The 23611-nt window shown below is 49.0% G+C and overlaps 1 protein-coding gene across 1 annotated transcript in view; it reads right to left on the reverse strand.

The window, feature by feature from the left end:
- Stab2 (stabilin 2) overlaps positions 1 to 23611 on the reverse strand; it is a 149014-nt gene that overhangs the window by 33149 nt on the left and 92254 nt on the right. The window contains exons 37-48 of the mRNA XM_057757406.1: positions 22377 to 22505; positions 20884 to 20940; positions 19226 to 19318; positions 17888 to 18083; positions 15069 to 15164; positions 12689 to 12734; positions 11969 to 12045; positions 9452 to 9577; positions 7802 to 7875; positions 6578 to 6649; positions 2459 to 2578; positions 1374 to 1421 (exon numbers count right to left, since the gene is read on the reverse strand). Coding sequence (XP_057613389.1) covers positions 1374 to 1421; positions 2459 to 2578; positions 6578 to 6649; positions 7802 to 7875; positions 9452 to 9577; positions 11969 to 12045; positions 12689 to 12734; positions 15069 to 15164; positions 17888 to 18083; positions 19226 to 19318; positions 20884 to 20940; positions 22377 to 22505 — 1134 coding nt within the window. The remainder of the gene's footprint in view (positions 1 to 1373; positions 1422 to 2458; positions 2579 to 6577; positions 6650 to 7801; positions 7876 to 9451; positions 9578 to 11968; positions 12046 to 12688; positions 12735 to 15068; positions 15165 to 17887; positions 18084 to 19225; positions 19319 to 20883; positions 20941 to 22376; positions 22506 to 23611) is intronic.

A 23611-nucleotide genomic window follows, 5' to 3' on the forward strand; every position in this document is an offset into this window, starting at 1 on the left:
GTAAACCTGGATTCTATGCCATCAAAATCATATTTTTTTCTAATTGTAAATTTAACATGTGACTGTCAGATAAACGATTCTGGAAGCAGAGTAGCTAGAAGGTGACAACTCCCCCATGACCCCTATCAAAGATGGCTCCTGCTTCTCCTCTCCACATGACGGTTACACGCTGTGATAATCCCGCGACTGCTAAGCAAGATGATTCATTTAACTGCTGGCCACCTTCTTGTCACCCAGGACTGCAGGGCTGCTGTGGTGTTTGCTTCCGGCTCCTCACGCCTTCCTCTTCAGTGCACCTGGGAGCTATGCGGATGGTTCCCAGAGGGTCGGTGTGCTCTTACCTGACCAGTCGTGCCACTGAGAGAGTTAACTGTGACTGTCCACTTTTGGGTTAAGAAGCCCCCAGGTGACCGAGAAGCGCACTTCTGGGTGTACCTGAGAGGCTGTTTGCACAGACAGAGGAGACTCTGGGGTCTGACCTAATGGAAGGGTTACTTCCTCCAGGGATCCGCGATGTGCTGGAGGGGAAGGATGGGAGGTGGCGATGGACTGAACAGAGAGCTGTATCTGCCCTGCTCTTTCGGGATGGGTCTGCCTGGCCTGTGTTCTCTACCTCTTGTCCACCACGACCAGGGTCCTCCACCACATGGTCCTGACACGATGTTCTGATTCACAACGACCCAGAAACATGGAGCCTCAAAAGCTTTCCGCCCCGGGGTTGTTTCTGTCAGGTGTGACAGCTATGGACAGGTAACTCACACACCCAATAATGTCTCTTTCTCTGCTGCTGTGATAGACCTTCATACACAATCACTGTCACTTAACGATGGGATGTGTTCTGAGAAACAAGTCCCTAGGCCACGATGCTATCGTGTAAACAATCCGCTCCTCAACAACTCACACAGAGCAAGCCCCCCCTCGGGATGAGAGGCCTAGATGATGTTCCTTAATCTTTCCTGTTGTATTTTTACTGTGCTCTTTCAACGTTTAGATGTGACAAGAGTTGCAAATGTTAACGGCTGTGTGATTGACTGTACCTACGGCAGACTTCACCAATGGTCAACAGCTGTTCATGGCTGTGTGGCTGACTGTACCTAAGACAGAGTTGACCAATGGCCAACAGCTGGGCTGCTGCCAGAAATTCTCGTTCTGGACTGTCTTCTGCCCTCCGTGACTTCAGAGGCTACAGTTTTATCTTACATCTTGCTGGAGACCTGGCATGTTGATACTTGTATGCCTACGTGTGCATGTGCATACACATATATGTAGTTCAATATAAACACACATACACGGAGATTTACTTGCACACATATTCTAGAGGTGGACATTGAATGCAGGCCTGGTACATGCCTCAGCAGACAGACAGTTCTTACCTGCAACTGGAAAAAATACTGTGACGTTGTTGGGTTCTTAGGAAGTTCCTGCAAACAAGGACAGGGAGCTGTCACTACAGCTATGACTCACAACAGGAATATAGGGCTTTAGGGACAATCTGTCCACTGGACAGCTCTCTGAGGGTGACCGAGGGACACACTGAGTCCCAGCTCCTTTCTGCAATCTTATCTGATTTACAAAAGAAAGAACCTAACACACCTCAATGCACAGAACTTACAGGCGTATCAAACATACCAAATATAGTCGAAACCTTGTAAAGGCCGGTTATTACTTATGGCAGTACTGGCCTCCCTGACAACAAGAATGTTTGGTCAATCAGGATGCTTTGGTCCCTCTACAACCATTTCATATGTTTATAATATGCAGAAACCAGAAAGTATTATATACTGCCTCTTCCTCTATTTGCAGTATAAGCAGGTGAGGGCAAATGGCATGTGTGCACACACACGAAATATAAACCACTCATATCATCCACTACATACAACACATGTACAACACACATATATCAATACTACAAATGCACCAGACACACACATGTGCCAACATCCACATACTACACATAGTATATCACACAGTCACCACATAGAGTATACACATGCCACACCATGTACCATACACCCACACTTATGTTACGTCGTATACATGACACGCACAGTCATCACATTCTGTAGCCCATATCGGATACATCACACATATCACACACGTCTATTGACACACCAACCCAGAGCACAGCAATGCTCTAGCGTTACTGCCTGCTCTGTGCTCCTGACATCACCACCATATTCAGTTCTGCAAGAAAGGCTGTCCTTATCATTTTCTTTCCCAGATCCCGAGTGATGCGCAGAAAAGTGGCATCACTAGCTCCGCGTCACAGGGCTACTCCCTGCAGAGCTGAGTCCAAACCCAGGGGTCTCTGACTCCAGAGCTCTGTCGACCTTAATCATGACGCCACTCCCTTCCCAGGCCACAGGAGTTTCCCTGGGTAGGTAAAGCTCTTCTCATGGCAACCTGGACTCTCAGACATTTGGGACGTGGGGTTTACTGCCGGGAGACTGAGTGTTACCCCGTAGATGCTGCTGCGGCAGATGAATCCATCCCCGGTGTAGTTCTGTTTGCAGGTGCATATCCTCTGATCTTGTCCAGTGTGGGTGCAGGTGGCAAATGGGCTGCAGCCGCCATTGTTCTGGTAAAATTGCCAAGAGATGGAGAGGCTCAATCAGACCAGTAAATTCACCAACTTTGTTAATATTTGCTAAGCAATTTTGTGATGAAATTTATATTTTGAGGGATGTGGGTAGAATACTAGTCTGGTATGTGCAAAGAGCTGGGCTCAATCCCTAACAACACACACACATAAACACACACACACACACACACACACGCGCGCGCGCGCGCATGCACGCGCACACACACACACATTTTGTCTTACTCTCCAACTCTGATCCACCTTCATTGCCTTTCCTGGACTTGCTTTCTAGTACTTTAGTAGCTGGCCATGAATCCAGGCAGCCTCATATCCCAGGACCAGATCTCCAGCCCTCTATGGATAAGTACCCCTCATGTTTGACAATTGCCATTTAGGCTAAACTCTGATTTGGTCACAGGAAAGATGACAGAAAGACAGTATAAAACAGAATCCACTGCTTTGCCCTCAAGAACTCATAAGATGTGGAAGAGGAGGCTAAATTCCAAACACAGCCAGAGTGAGCCTCCACAGCGGCAGCTGCCTGGGCTCTGAAGCAGTGCAGACGTCAGTGCAGAAGGAACATGGAGCCAGGAAGAGGTGCTCCAGTGAGGAGCTGAGGAGATGCTCAACAGGCTCAATGCCCCCCACCCCACCTCCCACCCCTGTTGGGAAATCTTTCCCCTACAACACTCTTTTCCAAAAATACTTGCTGAGTATGATGGGGGCAGTACCCCAGAATCCTCCCCAAGGGGATATGCTTCTATTTGCCCTAGAAAAGCAGACTCCAGGGGACATGAAGCTTCTGGCCAATGACCTCAGACCTCGACAGCTGCACTACCCAGCATGCTCCAAGACCACACGGGAGAGCCCTTTCTTGTCACGCCCCTCTTGATGTCTGTCCACTCCAGAGGCCTAGGGGCCCCAGGTGATCGCTCACCTTGAGGGCACTTGCTCAATGTAGTTCTGGGTACCTGTTCTCTGACCTCATACCCACTCCTTCCTGTCTTCATACAGCCTTCACCCTGAAACTGGTCCCAGCCCTAGCACTGTGTGCCTCACGGAGCTTCTTCCCCTCCTGTGGAGGTCGACGTCCTCTCCCTCCCATCTCTCCATCCACCGTCCTCTGTCTCTTGCCCTTCCTCATTTCCCCTACACTCAGTTACACCAAGAAGGCCTGTACCACAAGGTGGCATCTTGATCCTGGGCCTCTGGAGTGTGAGGGTTTAATGTCCGTTCAAGGTACCGGGTCTCCAGGACTCTGTTGTGGTGGCACTAAAGAGACAGATGGAACAGAGACATCCCTCACAGAAGGCCCTGTTGCCTGGCTCTTGGTGGTAGGACTTGGGGAGAAATTCATGGTTCTTGGGCCGCTCCACAACTACTTTGCTTGCTTATCCCAATGTTTAAGGAGTTTTTTTTTTTTTTTTCCATTTCCTTTGAGTGATTACCATCATTTAAAAACTGGAAGGATTCACTTCTGTTGTTCTTACATAGCCAACCCTGACTGGCATTGCTCTGAGCAACAGAGACCCGAGGCTCTGGAGATGGAACTCATTAGAGAGGAACCAAGTTGTCCAGCTTCCTGCACTGGGTCCCTGTCCAGCTCCCGATGTCCCTGATGACTTTGGAGTTGAGAGCTAATTCCTGAACATAAGCTTCCAAGAACACGGGAAAGATCTGGACTTCCTGGGGCAGCTGTGTCACGAGTCTCTTGGCCAGTACAGCATGGGAGAGCAGCTGTCAAACAGAGTCATAATCACAGCCCCGTGCCCAGCCTCTGTTCCAGCTCCTGGATGGTCCCCACAGGCGTTCTGTACAGAGGACAATAAGAGGCCAATGGATTTGCTTGGAGAGGAAGTCCATTTGGTTCTTGGAGCATCAGCTGGACGTGCTCAGGCCAAACAAGCCATCAAAGTGTTTAGTCCATAGTGTTGGCCTGGGGTTAGACACACGTGGATTTGGGTTCTGGTTGTGCCGTGTACCAGCTCCATGACTGCCGAAAAGGAGCCAGAGGCAGGAAGAACTGTCCTCCAGCCCCAAGTCACCTGTAATTGTGACATCATTTAGAAAAGCGTTTTCACAGATGTCACTAAGGGTCTTGAGGTGTCCGTGTAAGAAGACAGACGTGGAGGTGAAGAGGGACACTGCAGCCATCAGCTGTGGCCACAGGCAAGGAAGGGTTCTACCCCGGAACTTTCAGAAGCACACTCGCTCACCCTGATTTTAGATTTTAGCCCTCGAGAATCACATATAAATGTCTGTACCCTGCTGTGGTTTTACAGCAGCCCTGCTGTGGTGGTTATTTTTACCTGCCACTGGGACACAGTGGAGACTCATGGGCAGGGGAGCCTCAGGGAGGGGACGCCTCTAGATCAGGTGACTGGTGAGCATGGTGCCCAGGGACTGGTGTTGGAACCTCGAAGACTAGAGTTCAGATAGCTATGAGCCGCCATGCGGGCGCTGACCATGGCACCGGTACTGTGAAGAGCAGCCAGTGCTCTTAGCTGCTGAGCGTCTCTCTGGCCCCTGCCGGGGACTATCCTGACCTAGCTTGCTTTGCTAGGGTATTTTATGCAACAGAAAAGGAAACTAAGGCACCTAGGGAAATAACTCAGAGCTCGAGTCTTTTCATCAGTAAACGGGGCTAGTCGGTCCTTGTCCCACTCGGTATCAGGAGAGTTAAACGAGAGACAGCGTGGAAACCCAGGCCTCTGAGAGCAGCACATACCAGTGTCAGGCTGATGCAGGTTGTCAGAGGCCCGGATGACCCAAGCGCCCCAGAGGTGACATGTCAGGGTATGAAGCTCATGGAGCCTCTTACTCCATTGGAGGCCTGGGCCTGGGCTAGGCTGAGCAGCAGTAGATAGCTTGTGCAGTTTCGGACTCAGATCCCACTGGGTCAGTACACAGGGGAGCTGGTCTGCTGTCAGAGACATGGACAATCAGAAGATCTATCTTGGCAGTGGATGGAGGCTGCGAAGTTCATGTTCCTGGGTCCTGAGATCTCTCTAGATGAAGGGCAACATATCTGAGCTAAACAGGACCTGTTTAAAGAACTGCAAGTTCTCTTGGGCGCATTCTTAATATCACGGAGCTAGCTTAAGCAGGAAAGATACAACCAATCTGGGTAGTAGAAGCTACGTTCAGGCGTGTGTGTGTAAAATTGACAGTCAACTTCTATATGAATGTGGTGCTTTTGTTTTGTCTAAATTCATTGATCTTAGCGATGTTTTAGGTTCACAGGAGAACAGAGCAGAAAGTGCGGACGTTCCTGCAGAGACCCCCCCCACCCCGGGGTTCCCATCACTAATGCTCCGCATTGTTAGCTGTGCATTTGTTGGGACTGATGCACTGATATTAGAGTCCATAGCTGGAACGTTGGCCACTCCTGCTGACGTGCATCCTGTGGGTCCTGACAGTGTATAATGCTATGTGCCCAGCATCAAAGCTTCCCACAGGGCAGTTTCACTGCCCCGAGACTCAGTTTCCCTTAGTCACCCCACCCTCTCTCGACTCCTGGCCATGCACTGTCCCTGAAACTTCTCCTTTTCTGCAGTGTAACGTCTGGAGCTTGTCAGGGTCAGTCTAAACTGCCCTTCTCTTCTTCCACATTTGGTACATAAAGGAAAAAACAATAAATAAACTCATGCAACATATCAACATCCTACCACCCAGTCACTGTGGTCAGGGAGCCAGATTCTGAGCAGATGCTAAGGCTTGTTCTGACTGCTGAATGCTTAGCACTCCCAGTACTTTGGAAAACTAATCATGCTGGTTTGGGGACACTTGCATCAGGTGAATTCTGGGTCAGCTCTGCATACCTAGGTCCCTCCCTTCAGAATCTTGTAGCCAAGGGGGGGGGCAGGCTGTGGGGTCTGTTCTTTCGCTTTCTCCAGGATGACAGCGGTACGCAGGAGGAAAAGTGAGCCTCACGACCCAGAAACAGCCCTGAGATTGCAAGGGGAGAAGAGAGGGCCTGGCAGCCCTGGAACTCACGGTTAAGCAGACATTGATGAGTGTGCAGGCCTTCCCATCTCCAGTGAACTTTGGCAAGCAGTTACAGACGGCCTGTTCAGGAACAGAGGCAGAGAGTCATTTAACAGGCAGGCAGGCTAGTGCACCGGATCTCGGACTTGAATCTGATTGTAAAACGGCAGCATGAAAAAGACTAGTGCTTTTTAATACCTAGTCTAGTATACTTGAGCACTAGATCTCATGGACTTCCTATCCTTATTGCCAAGATACCTGTTTTTATTTTGATTGGTAGAGGTTCAGGGGGAAGAAAGTTTAGCTGTAACATTGCTTTGTCTCCACCAAGAATGAACTCGGACACCAGTGCTAGCATGTGCTGAGGGAAGGTGTTGCAGCTCACAGGCTATACACGGGAACGCAGTCATCACACCTGTTCACAGGCTATACACGGGAACACAAGCCATCACACCTGTTCACAGGCTATACACGGGAACACAAGCCTTCACACCCGTTCACAGGCTATACACGGGAACACAAGCCTTCACACCTGCTCACAGGCTATACACGGGAACACAAGCCTTCACACCTGCTCACAGGCTATACACGGGAACACAAGCCTTCACACCTGCTCACAGGCTATACACAGGAACACAGCCATCACATCCGCTCACAGGCTATACATGGGAACACAAGCCATCACACCCACACACAGGGTACACACGGGAACACAGCCATCACACCCGTTCACAGGCTATACACGGGAACACAAGCCTTCACACCCATTCGATGGGCAAGGAAGGTGGCTGGGAGCTTGCAGAAGGGGTGCTGTTTGCAGGGAGTTGGGATCGGGCACAACTGTCAGTGTTGGAGGCCCTATCAATGGCAAAAGTTGGAATTGTAAGCTCCTGGTATGACACTTTGGCCCTCTAGAGCCTGGCGCCAAAGAAAAATGGGACTGAGTCTGGGTATCAGAAAGCTCAATTTTTGAGCTTGAAAACTTTTTTCATGAAACTTCCAAGTGTTTCTAGGATCACGGGGGACTTGCAGGCGAGTACACTTTTAGAAAGCCCATTCCCTAGTCCCATTCTCCCCCATCATTTATCTTCTTCCCCCAGATTGCCTCCTGTGCTTTCTTTGTCTGTCCTGCAGTGTTTCTGGCTGCAGGTGGTCCTAGGTCTGTTCTGGATTTTTTTCCTTAGGCCTGGGTCTTAGGGCGCAGGAGTTAAGACCCTCCAGGAGGCAACTCACTTGATTGGGCCCTGTCTGCGTGCACTCTGCGTTCTTGTCACAGCCGCCGTTGTTCTCCAAACACGGATTTATTTCTTCAAAACAAAAACCAACATGTGTTGAGAGCGTCAGGCTTTAGCTCCATGAAGAGGCATTTTGAGGGACTCCCCAGGGACTGGAGATGGCTTGGATAACTGGGAAAGAGCAGCAGGTGTCAACGTGGGATTCGGTTTTCTGGAACTTCAGAGGCAGAAGTAACTCAGGTGGTGGTGGTGGTGGTAGAATGGTTTCTCAAAACCGCCCCTTCCCCCCACTGGTCCTGGGTTGGGCTAATTCTAGCAGAGACACCATCTGTGGGCTTACACCTGCCCCTCTATGGAGTGAATGGGAATGTTTCGAGTGAGACTCTTAGCACCCAGTCCACTGGTGCGACACATGAGGAGTCCTGGGAATGAAACAACCACCATCGAAGACTCATCCACAGACGCTCAGTTCAGGACACTCAGAGGAGGACCAGACTGCTCCACATTGAAGCTTTTCCCATCCACTAACGGTGGCAAAGGGGAACGACTATGCAGCAGATAGCTTGGTAGCACTCGGATCCAGCGGTCAGATTTGTATCATAAACAAAGGCTGGAGGGAAACCCTGAGACTCGTGACAGCCTGCAAACGTTGCATGATTTTTGTGATAGTTTGGTCTGGAATATATAAGTGAAATCGAATAATAAAAAAACCCCTCAAACCCCAAATAAAAGACATGGTATCAAAGAAACAGACCAAAGAGCTAAGACACTAATGCAATACTCAGTCCTCCAAAGACCGCACATTAGAGAAGTATTGGGACAGTTGATAAAATAGGGGTGTGAATATAATGAGAAAAAGTATTGCAGTGATACTCAATTCACTGAAGTCAGGAACTGGGTGCGGTTACAGACCAAGTTGCCCTTACTCTCAGGAGACACATACTCAGTTACTGGGGACAAAGGCAACATGACTTACACAGCGGAGTCTCAAATGACTAAGGAGAAATATGAAAATGTTCAAAGAGAGCAGAGGAGAAAGTGGGCAGCAGACTACTGTTAGCGAGAGAACGTGGGGCAAGGGCACACGACTCTTCCTAGCTTGACTGTCGCAGCCCATTTTGGTGAGTTAAGACTCAGACAGTTTTCTAGGGCACGCCTCTAGAACAGAGCTGTGTGCCCTTAGCCGAGCACGCTTTAAGCACTACACCGACTTTCAGGGAATTATTCTGTTAGCAGTGTTGAGTATAAACACTGTGCATCGCGAGACTGTTCTGTTTTTGTTAAAACCATCTAGGTGTATAATAAAATGCGGTAATGTAAAAATAGTTTAAGAGTCCCTGCCCTTAGATACACACCCCTTAGCCTTCTGCAATTTTCAAAATTAAGATGTGCAACATTGTAAATCAATGAAAGTAGCTATGAGAACTTTTAGCTGGAAGAGCTCTCTCCCTCCACCCAAAGTGACTTCTTTGGCAGCACGTCTTCTCGCCCCTGTGGGTCCGTCGTTTCTACAGCCTTGGGCTTTTCTGCCAAGGTCTATCGCATTAGAACCCTAGCAGCAGTCTTAACAACAGGAGCTCCTACAGAGGAACATTTCAACAGGGATCTGACACCATTTCCACCAGATGGACAAGGGATGATCACCTACCGAGGCATACAATGCCGTCACCTGTATAGCCTGCCTTGCACACACACACCCGGCTTCCTGGGGTGGTTCTTTTACAGTCGGCCTTGGCAGAACATCCTCCGTTGCTGACCTCACAGGCATTGATGGCTGTAGAAGAGGAGACAGACAGGAGGAGTCAGGTGTTTTTTTTTAAACCTGTGTCATTGTCTAGAGCTGTGGAACAACTCTAGAAGGCATTGGACCAATGTGGTTGATTACTCAGTGAGAGTGTGCTGTCTAGTTTTATGACAAGTTGACATAAGCTATGCTCATCAGAGAGGAGGGAACGTTGATTGAGAAAAATGTCTCCATAAGATCAGGTTGTAGGCAAGCCTGTAAAGCATTTCCTTAATTAGTGATTGATGGGGAGGGCCCAGCCCATCGTGGGTGGAGCCACCCTGGACCTGGGTGCTGGGTTCTATGAGAAAACAGGCTGAACCAGCCAGGGGGAGCTAGTCAGTAAGCAGCACCCCTCCACGACGCTTGCATCAGCTCCTGCCTCCAGGTTCCTGCCTTGTTTGAGTTCCTGTCCTGACTCTTCAATGGCCAACAGTGGTGTGGAAGCAGAAGTCAGACAAACCCTTTCTTCCCCAAGTTGCTTTGGTCATGGTGTTTTACTACATCAGCAGTAACCCCAGGTAAGATAGGGGCAAGAAAAAAAATCACTACTTGTCTTTTCCAGCTGTTTTTTCACTAGCAGCTGTTTACTTCCTCTGCAAGAGACACGTGTCCTCAGGGTCAGGGCAGCCTGCACGCTCTGAGAGACACGTGTCCTCAGGGTCAGGGCAGCCTGCACGCTCTGAGAGTTCCTAAGGCTACCACGGTCTAGAAAACTAACTGCTCTGCCTTAATCTGGGCCAAAGCATCCAAGACAAGGTGCTCAAGAGAAAAATGGTGCCAAGAGCTTTTGGTGTGTGTGTGTGTGTGTGTGTGTGTGTGTGTGTGTGTGAGAGAGAGAGAGAGAGAGAGAGCGCAAGCAAGCCTGTTCATGTGTGCATGTGAGCGTAGGCCAAAGGTCAACCCCAAGGGCCGTCCCTTAGGATGGATTCATCTGTTTTGTTTTTACTACTTTTCACTGTAACTTTATTAACAGTGTCACACTGTGTAATAATGCATCCTGGTTAATATAATAATGCACCCTGCATAATAATCTCTCCCCTGCTCTCTCCTGTCTCCCTTCCACCCCTGCTAACTCCTGACTCCTCATGGGTCCATTTCTCATGTTCCTATCTTTTTGCTCTCATACTATTGAGTTTAACCAGGCTGTCCATGTGACCACAGGCTTGGAATTCTCCACTGGAGATTGACAGGCTCATCAGCAGGTGCACAACTGAAGACAAGGACTGTCCCTATCTCAGAACTACAAACAGCCAATAGTTCAGCAGAGAGAGGGGCCCTCTGAGCTCCTCCTCAACCCTCAGTTGGGTGAGAATAGGTCCAGCCTTGGGCAAACCCAGTGCCGGCAACTGAAGCTGAAATCATGATTGCAATGGCCACTCTTTCTCAGAAGACAGCATCTCCAGGCCCTTCCCACTAGCTTTTACACTCTCTCTGCTCCCTCTCAGGGTCCCCTGAGCCTCAGATGGGGTGCTTACATGTTCTGTTTAGGGCTGAGCACCCAGCTGTGACTTATTCTCAGCACCTTGAATGTCCATGAGTCTGTGGTCACTACTGTTCACTCCAAAGAGAAGTTTCTCTAATTCAGGCTGAGAGCAGCCTTTGTCCCGGTGCCAGGCAACTGAAACATTGCTGAGTTTCTTCTTTTCCAGTGCTACGTATGCGTTCTGTACCCTAGGAACAGTAGCTCCCATCTCAGCAAGTGCTACATATGCGTTCTGTACCCTAGGAACAGCAGCTCCCATCTCTCAGCACTTTACAGGCACGACTACCCAGTGAAACGACTCTCGATGAGCAGATGGCGAAAGGCACAGCCAAGCAACACCCTGAAGTAACACAGATTGTTAGCACTGCGGTTCAAACTCAGAGGTCTAATGATGCAGCAACAGTCTGACCTCTGACCCCTGCCCTACTCTGCCACTGTCCTCAGAGAGGCCATTTCATCCTTTATAGTGCTCTAAAGGGAAGATGGTTTGATGCTTACTTTACAAATGAGTAGAGGGGCTCAGGGTAGCTAAACGCCCATGCAAAGTTACAAGTCCGGCAGGAGGAAGAACCAGGACTTAAACCCTTTACTGACCCACTCCTGAGCCCTGATGGCTCACACACCTTCTATCAATCAAATCCATAACTTTCAAAGCCAGGAGCTGACTCCAGTTGCTCTCAAGGTTGCGCACGACTGCTCGGTTGCAGTGTAGTTGCACGTGAAAAATGCATGCAATGGCCTGCCCATCCCAAACCAACATGCCCCAGCCATGCAGAGATGGGCACCGTCAGTTGCTCAGTCACATGTGAGTCACCACCAGTGGCTGGCACCAGCTCCTGAGGCCCAGTCGGGTCTCTCAGCCCACACAGACTCTCCACAGGTCCCACTCCACCTGCCTGTGCAGACTGTTCCATTCCCTTGGAATCCTGCCGCGCATTTGCATGAGGCTTGGCCGTCTGGATGGAGAAGACAGCTGCAGTGGAAAGGACAAATGACGTTTTCAGAGAAACACCACGTCCCTCATAAGGCTTAAACCCCTTCAGCCCAGCATCCAGGCTGCCAACTCTATGGAGCACTCAGAGGCTCTGCCAAAGGCCTGAGGGGACAGCCACTCCAGGCATGGTCACTCGTCTTCACAGTGCTACCCATGTGACTGGCTGAGCTTTGGGCCTCATGTTGTCTACAGGTAACACAACAGCCCCTGAAAGGCAGTGTGATTGTTAGAGCCATTTGTGAGGGAAGACACTGAGGCAGGGAGGAAGTAAAGGATTGGCTCCAGGTCAGGCGACTGTGGGTTCTGGTCTAACCCCAGCTACTAGGCTTATGTGCCCATAGGAAGCGGCATTAGGCCATGGACTGGGACAGTTTACTGCAAGTGATGCCCTCTCTTTGAAAGAGCCCTTGTGGCATGGGCTGGGTGACAACTGGCATTCTTGTCAGTGTGCTAGGTAAGTCAGTGGCTGCTCATGGAACATGCTGGATCTGGCCAACTCGTGGTGGTTTCTTCAGAGACATCCAGTTTCTTCCTTAGATGGATCCTACATTCTGTTCAAGGATAGGGCCTGAGGTGAGAACTACTGAGTTTGTATTGTCTCTAGAGGTCAGAGGATACCTACTTGGCACTGGTATGGCAGGTCCCATTGCAATCGTCTTTCGTGATCTCTGAAAAAGAAGACCAATTGTTTGTGAATTCTTTTTAAAAAGTATTTATTTATTCATTTTGTATACAATATTCTGTCTGCGTGTATTCCTGCAGGCCATAAGAGGGCACCAGACCTCATTACAGATGGTTGTGAGCCACCATGTGGTTGCCGGGAATTGAACTCAGGACCTTTGGAAGAGCAGGCAATGCTCTTAACCACTGAGCCATCTCTCCAGCCCTGTTTGTGAGTTCTTGCTTTAGTCCATAGTAGTAGGAAAAGACTGAGTTCCTTGAACTGACTTTTAACTATGTAAATCCTTGCCACTGTGTAAACACTTTTCATGTTGGCTCCAGGGAGCCCAGAGATAACCCTGAAGGTAATTTACACTATGATAGGGTGTCTCTCAGATGGATGCTAACTCTGGCCGGGGTAGGCACTAATACTCACTAACCAGCTAGATGCTGGCTGGTGCCTGGCCTTCGAATGCTCCTGGTGGGGACTCTGAATCTTGTATTGTAGGTGATGAAAAGCCAAAGCAAGTTATCAAGAAGTCCTGGGGGTAGAGTGCGCTGAGAAACGTTACCTGTTTTGTGTATGTTCTGGAAAGTTCTTTCTTGCAGTTATGTGGAGGATAGAAAGGAGAGGGATGGGACCTAGGATGGAAAGCTAGATCACAAGCCTTCTGGGGACGGGGGCAGGTAGAAGAGAGATTCCAGAGTTGTGGATAACAGAATATTCAGAGATGATGTTAGTGCAGGGTGGACATGAAAGAGAAAAGGTGGCTCCTAGGCTGGGTGGTCTATCTGTCCTCTTCCCTAATTGACCACCGTCCATGTGCTGCCTGAGTCATGGTCTGGGCACCACCCTCAGCATCCTGCATCCACCAGTCTCTGCTCCATTTGACCCCCAGGGCACCACCCTCAGCATCCTGCATCCACCAGTCTCTGCTCCATTTGACCCCCAGGGCATTGTCCACATCAAAGCCCTGCTGCTGCCTTATTTAGGAATTACACCATTACAGGGATTGTCTCCTGGAAAGTTGCCGTAGCTTCTAGGCTCTTCCCTGTCCTTTTAAATGAGCTTGGTTTTTCATGCACTGCACTCTGAGAAGCTTAAAGAGAGGGGAAAGCATTGCATTTATTCTAGTGGTTTTCTTGGAATGTCTTCCTGCTTATGTGATCCCCCCATGTACCCTCTTCCAGACTGCATCCTGATTCTGCACCCCAACATCTGATGCCTGCTCTGGGATGTCCCCCCAGTCTGCAATCCTTCAGATTCCCCACTGTGGTGTTTTTATAGTTCTGCCTTCTCCTGGAGCTTTGCAATGACAGTCCCTCAGACAAGCCATGTCACTGGAGCCCTCGCAGGACTGGTGGGCACTTGTGACCTTCTTTCTAGTTCCTGTCTCAGAAGGGACAACAAGGCCTCTGATGCTGGCTCCCAGGGTCATTTTCTTTAATCTGCTGCCTGGTTGATTTCTCTTATATACAAATAAGATATCACTGCAGCCATGTTTAAAACTCTTCAATGGCTCCTGAATAGCTTGAGTTGGGAAGCCAATGTAACTAACTTTTAGTGAGCTGGCTCTTGCATGCCCCATTATTCTTCTCATTCAGTTCGCCTCTTTGCCTCTGTTCTCACATCCTGCAATCTTTTGGATCTCTAAACATAATCAGATCTCTTGTCTCTTTGAAGTCATTCACTGCCTATCGTCACTGTCCCCTGGGGTACAACTAAAACCTCACTGCAATGGGAGACTGGAGACTGGAGCCGATGTGCTCTCCATCAGACCCTAAAGTTGGGAGAGTGATACATTGCTACTGGACTATTTGGCAATGAGCAGCTAAACCCTCCCTGAGAACACCAGCTCCTGTCAGACAGCCACCTCGGAGCTGATCACATGAATTAACAAGGCAAATGTGGGCGGAGGTATATAAAAGATGCTCCTTGTGACACTGTTTATGAGCAGGATTAGTTTTAGAAAGTGCAGCTAGGGAGGGGATGCAGCTCAGGGCTAGACGGCTGACCTGTCAGGTGTGAGGTCTTGTCTGCACTGTGGCGAACAAGCACACAACAATTGGGTTTCTAGTAGCATTATTATTGGCACTGATCCCAGTGCGTCCACACAGAGGAAAATGCCCGATGTGCTTGTGGAGTGAGAAAGGAGGTTATAAAATATGTCGTCTGGACCTGCACACATACGGCTCTGCACTAAGTCACACAGGGTGTCACTAAGAGGGGTTTCCAGCTTTGGGCATCAGCACTAATGGTGCCGTTTCTACTTTAGAAAGGAACACAGGTTTCTTCTGAGAGGCAGGCAGAGGACAGAGCGCGGCGGAGGACACACTCTTACCGATGTCGCAGTGCACGCCTCGCCAGCCGACATCACAGTCGCAGGAGCCGTCTCCTGAGGGTCCTTGGTTACACCGCCCATGGACACAGGAGCACGCTAAGTAGAAAACATGACCAGACTCATGGTCAACATTCCCTTTACCGTTTACGGGGTGTACTTCTCTGCACCCAGTAAGCCAGTTTAAAAGCCAAGGGTGTTAAACAAAAACTCCAGTGCCAGGCGTGGGGTACTTCCTTGTGAGCTGTTGGTCACGGAGGCTCCAAAGGTTCCCCAAACTCTGTAGGTTTTTGTCACTCCAGGCAAGATATGACCACTAGTGCAATAATGTCCACTGTTAAAGGAGAAACCAGCACATTTCTTACTGGATCTTAGGCCTGTTCCACAAGAGAAGCTCAGACATGGTATTGCAAACCTGGCCAAACTCAGGAGCTGGGAAGACAATGGTTCTAGAGGGGGCTTATTATGTTGTTTCGCTGAATGGACATAGCGTCAAAGCACCCACTAAACATTTATGTGCATGCTTGTGAATTAGTGTTTCTCTAGGTCCTGGTCAGAAAGGCATTTATTTATTTATTTACAGTGGGAAGTAGTTAACTGGTTAATGCAGAGGCTCATGATTGGTTAACGTGCTGAGAACAGGTGACTGTTGAATGTTCAGTTCTGATCAGCACGTTTATATATCGCACCTGTGGTGGTCTGAATAAGATTGGCTCTCATAGGCTCATATATTTGAACGCTTGGTCCCTAGTTGGTGGGACTGTTTCGGGAGGCTTAGGGAAGTGGGGCCTTGTTGGAGGAGGTGTGGCCTTGCTGGAGGAGGTGTGGACTTGTTGAAGGCACATCACTGGGGATGGTCTTTGGGGTTCCAAGATCCCATACTGTTCCCAGATAGCTCCCTCTCTGCCTCATGCTTTTGGCTATGCTCCAATGCCATACCTGCCTGCGTGCCGCCATGCTCCCTTACATGATAGTCATGACCCTCTGGAACCATGAGCCCCCACATTAGACACTTTCTTTCGTAAGTTGTCTTTGCCATGGCGTTTTATCACAGCCATTGAAAAGCAGCTAAGATGCCTCCAGACTCAGGGCACAGCATGGAAGAGGGGGTGGGAAGGACATAGCGGGAAGGAGTGCTGTGATCACTGTCGTCTGGACACGATGCGGCTGTTCTGCGCCCATTAACTCAGATTGGCATCGTTATAGTTCATGGTTCAGCCACTGCTGCCCCCACTAGACCTATGTGACACTGGGCTTATCAACACCCAGGGATGACAGGAGTTTGTAAAGCCCCACTCCTTCCAAGGGAGTTAAAGGTTACGGCGGGAGCATAGGGTAGCCATTGGCACACTGACCTTGCTCAAGTAAATTACCACTGACCCAATCTCACACAGTCAACCCTAATTAGATGCAGTGGTTCATAAAAAAAAAAAAGACATGAGAATAGGAGGGGGGCTTGGGAAGAAGAGGGGTTCAGTGAGAAGGGCAGGGGAAGACAGACGATAATGGTGGGAACCTTGATGAAAGAATATGATAGATATGTGTTTAGGAGGTTGTAAAAGAATACACAAGCAGCCGGGCGGTGGTGGCTCACGCCTTTAATCCCAGAACTTGGGAGGCAGAGGCAGGCAGATCTCTGTGAGTTCGAGACCAGCCTGGTCTACAAGAGCTAGTTCCAGGACAGGCTCCAAAACCACAGAGAAACCCTGTCTCGAAAAAACAAAACAAAACAAAATACACAAACAAAAAAATACAAACTTGGTGAAAGCTGTGAACGCCACTGCTCACCAAAAGCATTCAGCTCAGGGAGTCCCCCACAGTTCTAGGTTAGGAAGTTCTACCTGAATGGAAGCAAGTCTCCCAAACAGCACTGGAAGGTAAATCAGCAGTCTAACTTCAATGACATATGGCCAGATTTCAGCCACCCAGTTATGTATTAGCTGAGTCTGACTTAGGTCGCTGGTGAAAGCAGCGATAGCGGAGGCGATGGTCTTAGGATGGGCAGGAATGAGGAACTATCTTCTAATCTAATCAGAGTTCTCCCCGGGGTCCCTGGATGTGGAAAATCAGGAGGACTTGCTGCAAACTGATTAAGCATCAAGGCATGGTGCTTGCTGGTGGTGGGTCAAGGAGAGACCTTCTCAAAGAGGACAGTGTGATTTAAGAGGCAGGCTTTGGGGTCCAGAAAGGTATGTATCCAGAATTGAGGTCAGCTTCTCATCAGCTGACCTTGGGGAAACTCATTTACGTACCTGGCCTTAATATCCTAATTTGTGAGATGGGTACAGCAGCCCCAGTGCAGGTGACGTTCCGTTGGGGTTAAATGAGTCATTAGGACAAATCTGTCCTCATTCCCCCCATCCCCCGCCACTAACTATTGAATGAGCCCACAGAGAAAGTTTGATCATGGTGATTAGCAGACACAGGCAAACTGAGAGATGGAGTTGGGCTCGAAATGTCAGCAAACAATTGGAGGGCGGTGGATACATCCAGATCAGTGACGGGAAATGTTTTGGAATTCTACACTAATAAAACAGCACAGGCTACAAACAAGCAAGCAAGCAAACAAACAAACATCAGCGACTCTCACTGTAGCCCAAGCTGATCTCAGACTCAGGGCATTTTCTTGCCTTAGCTCCCCGAGTCCTGAGACTACTCTAACTGGCTCACAGAGTCTTACACTTTGCAGTATAATGCTGGGTCTTTGCCACTGCCCGAGGAGAAGCTGGGCAGAGGGTATTGAAGCTGCTGCTCTTCCACCCCACGCTGCTGCCCAGTCTCAGGACTGAGGGGGCCAGGGTCTGGGCAGGGGCGATGCTCACCTTGGTCACAGTGGACACCGTACTTGCCCTCTATGCAGGTCTCGCAGGCCGTCCCATTGAAACCCTGCTCACATCTGCATGTGCCGATGCCATTCACACCATCCAGACAGAAGCCGTTCCCAGAGCACACATTCTGATCCTTCTTGGGGCAGGCTTGGCATTGTGGGCCAAAGAAGCCAGCACAGCACGCTTTTGTCTGAAAGGGAAGGATGAGGAGGTGCAGGTATTTATCTTCTGCTCTGGGGACTCCAGGGATCTCGTGTAGACCTGCCTCTTTCCTAGACTCCAGGGTTTCTTAGGGACAGGGGACAGAGTCCTCTGAGGACGGAGTGGGGCTCAACCATGTCCTAGGTCGCTTGCCAGCCCCGCAGGCAGGGAAGGATAAAATCAAAAGTCGTGAGATGAAAATGGAGAACGCCCAGGAGGGAGGCAGGAAGAACAAGCCAAAGGGACCAGGCTGGTGGTGCACGCCTGTCGTCCTAGGACTTAGGGGGTGGCCAGTACGAAGCCAGTTTGGGCCAGATTAAAAGTTTATTACTGTTGTTGTTGTTGTGACAGGGCCTCATTTAGCTGGTGCTGCCCAGGAGAGCTGAATATCCCCTACTTCCTGAGCCCCGGGCTATAGGCTGCGGCTCCAAGCAACAAAGACTAACACAGGTGAGCCTGGAGGGCTGGGAGGACCCAACAAGCCTTCAGCACCTCCAAACCGGGGACCCTTCAGCTGGATGGTGCTTCATCTACAGAAAGAGTGGATGCTTTGGCACTTTCCGAGAGCCTCTTGTGAGGCAGGGAAGCCCCATTGGAGGTCTGTTTGCCTTTGCTGCCTTTATCCTTAAGTGCAGTAAGACATAAGACTCTCTCCAGTCCCATGCTCTGCAGTGTACAAGCCCATGGAAGAAGGGGGCTCATCCTCCGGGGAAGAAGCAGGACAGTAAGTCATAAGGAAATTTTCAGAACATTCCAAAGTGACATTCAGAGATCCTGGGTATTGGAGTTTCATTTTCTGCATGACCGAGTGCCCTTGCCGACTACGTCCTTTGTCTCCTAGTTACATTTAATTAACTAATTAATGGAGCTAAGTATCACTGCAGAAGCATGACGTGAGAAAAGGGCTGGCTCCTTCACCTTCCACCCCAGTTTCCTCCTAACCCAGCTGAGGCTTGGCCTTTTACCCACTTTCTGATTTGCGGGCTTTCCCACATTTTCCTGCCACCGGCACTACGACAGCAGTGATGGAGATGAGGAGCAGGTGGGGAAGAACCCCGCTGAAGCACTCTGGGAAGCTGGTGTACGAATGACTACACTGATAAGTCACTCAGAAGGCTCGCTCATACTCACGATGATGGTCCTCACGCACTTTGGCTGGCACCCCAGGAAGACGGACCTCTTCCCCATGAAGTAAATGGTGTAGATGCACTTCCTGGTCTCGCCCTGTGAAGTCACTCCTTTAGTTAGGAAGAGAGCGTGCCAATTCCTCTAAGTGAGGAACTGGGTGACCCTTTTTCCCTAACATGTTCTGGAAAGGGTGGGTTGTGGCTTCTTGGTGCTACGTCATAAGCAAGAACACAGGTGAACCCCAGTGCTGTCCGCTCTAGGGCAGGGGGAAAACCCAAAGTTATACTGTAAAGCAGTGGTCGCCAAGAATGTTTTTCTAGAAGACTAAATCAAATTTGGAGGAATTTTTTAAAAAAGCCAGATAATAATATCCTTCCAGCCCCGTATATTCATTAAACTTAAGCTTTAATTTTGTTTATTGATTTATTGTTTGCTCATAAAGACTTATAATATATACTACCAAATTAAAACCAAGTGAGAAACTTGGTATTCGCTGTTTATCCTGAATTATACAGAGACTCGTTCTCTGTCATGGTTGTTAGTGGAAGTAGCTTTTATATAAAAAGAAGCTATAAGAAACAGATTGATAATAAATTTAAAGATGTGCCTACCTTTTTAACGTTTATACCTGTTTCTTTGGGAAGGTCAGTTGTGACTTCAATTATAAAAGGGAACCAGGTGGGAGGAGCCTATCAGGCCGGCTACGGGACATGGCGATGTCCATTGCTCATAGAATAGTTTGCTGCTGTCCTTAACCAGTTAGTATAAAAAGATGTAGAAAGTGCTTTCTTGGATTGCACGGTGGTTTATGGGCCTCTTTCTATTTTCATTATTAATTAAATTTCCCTCAGTCCCTCACAATCCCGTATTCAAGGCTATGAAGACGCACACCAATGGGAGAAGGGTGGCCAAAGCATATTCTCCAGGCGTGACACAGCCATTGCAACCATGAGCTCACGGCACTGGGCTTGCCCAAGATTGGGCCTGTCAGCCGTCAAGGATCGGGGAGGAGCCCATGGGGCCCTACTCTTCCCAAGGAAACTACTTGATGGATAGGGTAAGAGGAGTCATTGTCTTTGGTTCTGTCTCCCTTGCTGGAGACACGTTCCCATCATGCTCTGTGGACAGTCCCATATCCATGGCGACAGTAACAGCCCTGGTTAAACTCAGTGGGACATGATACAAAAGAGTGTGGGCAAGAGAGACTGGCTTGTGTGGGCTGACGGGTAAGAGAGGCTGGGGGTGGGTTTAATCAGAATGTATTTTTTTTTCTTTTTTTTTTTTCAGAATGTATTTTATATATGCTTAAGGAACTGCCAAAGAATAGATTTCATTAATAAAAAGTAATAAAAAGATTAAAAAAAAAAAAAGGAAGTGAGCAGAGCCCAAGCCACCGCAGCCCCGATTCTGGACGGTCTAGCAGTGTGCCCGGCCGCCACAGGCTCCTGCTGCTGGGAGTTCCCCACCACGGGGGCCAGAACCTCCACCTGGAAGCCAAAGTAACCCCTTTCCTTAAAAAAATGCACAGTGCATAAAAAGCTAGAAATAAACCCAGGGAGGGAAGGGGGCAGAAGAAAACACATGCTTTCCAATTTGTACTCTCTCTTTTCTGGAGGACCCCCCCCAACTTTTTTTAAATAAGAAAAAAGTACTGTACTTACGAGTGGTTTTGTTCCAAGTGGGCAGGTTGCTTCCTGGGAACACTTCCCACAAATTCCCTTGGAAAGAAGTATAGAGATAAAGAGGTCATGTCAAGGTTATTAATTTCAGTGCAAAATGAAGCTGCAAATAAGAGTTTGGAGGGGCAGGTTTTAGAACCTCTGCTCGGCCCCCCTAGTGTTCTCTGGGACGGGCTCTTGGCTCCGGGTCTCGCATGTCTGAACACCGCTTTCATCTACAGTAGGTCCTAGGAATCCAATAACCTCTTAAAACACAGAGACATTGCCCACCTAAATCTGAATTCTCTAGCACCAACTGACTGATGTACTGGAAGCCTTGTTTAGTGACCTGGGTCAGATGAAGAGACAATGTGTCACACACAGAGCCTGCCTTGACAAAACATGGTGCTGCTGGGGGCTGCAGGTCTGGAACCCGCCATCAAAATAACACATACAGAGAACACAAGACAGAAAGGCAGAAACCTCTGAGTGCCACTTTCCAGACGGAGAGAAGGTCACTGTGTCTCTACTGGTTCCTGCCTGACAGTGAAGCGTCACTTTGTGAATTGTTTCCATGGCCAGGGTGCCCAGATATGAATCCCGTCTCTGCCACTTGCTACCATGTGACAGAACCTCCCTGTGGCTCCTTTTCCATCTGTAGATTGGAGACAGTCAACGTCCTTAGTTTTTGAGGGGTGTTGTGAAGATCACGTGGGTTAACACGTGTAAAGTGTTTAGATTGCTGGGTAAAATACCTAATAAGCCCCAGCAGCTGCTCCTATCACCGACAGGTACTGTCGCACAGACTGCAGCCACCGGCTTGCTCTTCTGCATCCGTCCCACACCGAATCCACTCTTTCCACGCGCGTCTTCTGGCCCACCAGCCTTAGTCAGTACCTGTCTCGGGTGAACCACTGACCTCTCCCTGGTTCCCCTCTGCAGGGGACCCGAGGCTTCAGAATCTTGCTGTCATCTACCTCCCCTTCCCCAGGCAAGCCAGGCATAGCTCGTCCCATTGATGATAGCCTGGCTCGTCCCTGCTATCTACAGCCTTGCATTCTTTGTTGGTACGTCAGAGACGCTCACAGAGCAGACGCCTCTTCAGTGCTCAGGATCAAGCCCAGGCCGCACACACACACACACACACACACACGAGGCCAGTGCTCTACTTCTGAGCTATGGCTCCAGTCATAATGAAGGAGGGGGTTTGAGTTAAATTGAGATCATCTCATAGAAAACCCTTAAGTAAGATTGTTATTAAAGATTTTTATTACATTTTGTGTGTGTGCGTGCATGCATAGGTGTGTGCACGTGTGTGCAGCTGTACATGTATGGAGGACAACTTGCAGAATTCATGTTGCTCCTCTCACCATAGGGATCTTGGGGACTCGTGTGGCAAGCACCTTTACCCACCGAGACATCTCCCTGGCCCCGTTTAAAAGTTTTTTAAAAATCGTAACCAATTATTTTCCCCACTGGCCCTTGATATAACTTACTCCCACAATGGTGGTGTCGTTTTCGTCACATCTGTTCTTCTGAATTTCCAGAACTTTCCCCAGACCATGGATCACTCCTTTATCTGTGGCCACGTTGGTGTAGTTTATTGGAGCGTCGTTTACAAACAGCTGTAAGGAGAGAATCCGACGTGGTTTTATTAAGGTGGTATTCAGGGAGATGCAGAAGACAGGAAGTGGGGCCCTCAAAAATATGACAACGGTCTGGGAGATCTTCCGGTTTGGCTGGCATGGAAAAGGGGAATCTGAATCACAGTCCTGCAACTGACCCCATGAAGCGGTGTGGTATTGTGCCAATGGCTTTCCCAAACCTCAGCGTTCCTCTTAGTGAAAGGAAAATGTCACTCTGCATCATCTCCAGGATATGTCCCATCTCTCAGATTAACTGGTTTATGTTTGTTTAAAACTGGCCTCCTTAAGAGCCCAGGCTGTGCCAGCTAACAAGCTGGCTTTATGGACATGCTTGTCTGTGCTGTGTGGTCCACAGGCATGGGCGTCTCCCCTAACCAAGACACAGGGAACACAATGCATCCTTTCTGGGTGTCTCTAGCTCGTGGCTAATTCTCCAGCAACTCCTAGCAAGGCAAAAAAGACAATGAGGATGGGAGAGAGGGAAAACTTAGTGCATGGAGCATAATGTGTCAGTCTTCAATAAGTTAAAATTCACAAAATATCAAACGGTATCATCAACTCTTCTTACTGTTGAAATCACTACTGAATATGATTGCTGGCAGTGAAGAAATCTCTGTTTGGATGTTGGGGTATGTGAGGACTGAGCTCCACACTGCTGTTTCAAGGTCAACGAACACTGAGAAAACTGTGAGGAAAACTCATTTAGGCTCAAATAGTGATGACAGCACAGACTCCCAGAACTCCAAGATGTCGGGCTATTTTTGAGCACCCGAGAGCAGAGCATCTGATGTGTTCCTACTTAATCTGGCACTTAAAGGATCTGAATCGTTTCCACCATGAGATATATGCAGGGAATTATGGGTTTCGTTGAAAATTTTACATAAACACACCTACTCAATTAGAAAGCACTTTTCCTCTGCTGCCATGGCTACAGAGAAAGCAGAAGCAATGCCTCTATTGTTGAAGTCTGCTCCAGATCGGGAGCTTTCTGGGCTAACAGAAAATGAGCGTCACAGCTCTGACGGAAGCTCCATTAACAGCATTAATATCCATCTCTACCTCACGGAATAGAGAGGAAAGACTAA

The sequence above is a fragment of the Chionomys nivalis genome, chromosome 25 (assembly GCF_950005125.1).
Source record: "Chionomys nivalis chromosome 25, mChiNiv1.1, whole genome shotgun sequence".
Taxonomy (NCBI): Eukaryota; Metazoa; Chordata; class Mammalia; order Rodentia; family Cricetidae; genus Chionomys; species Chionomys nivalis.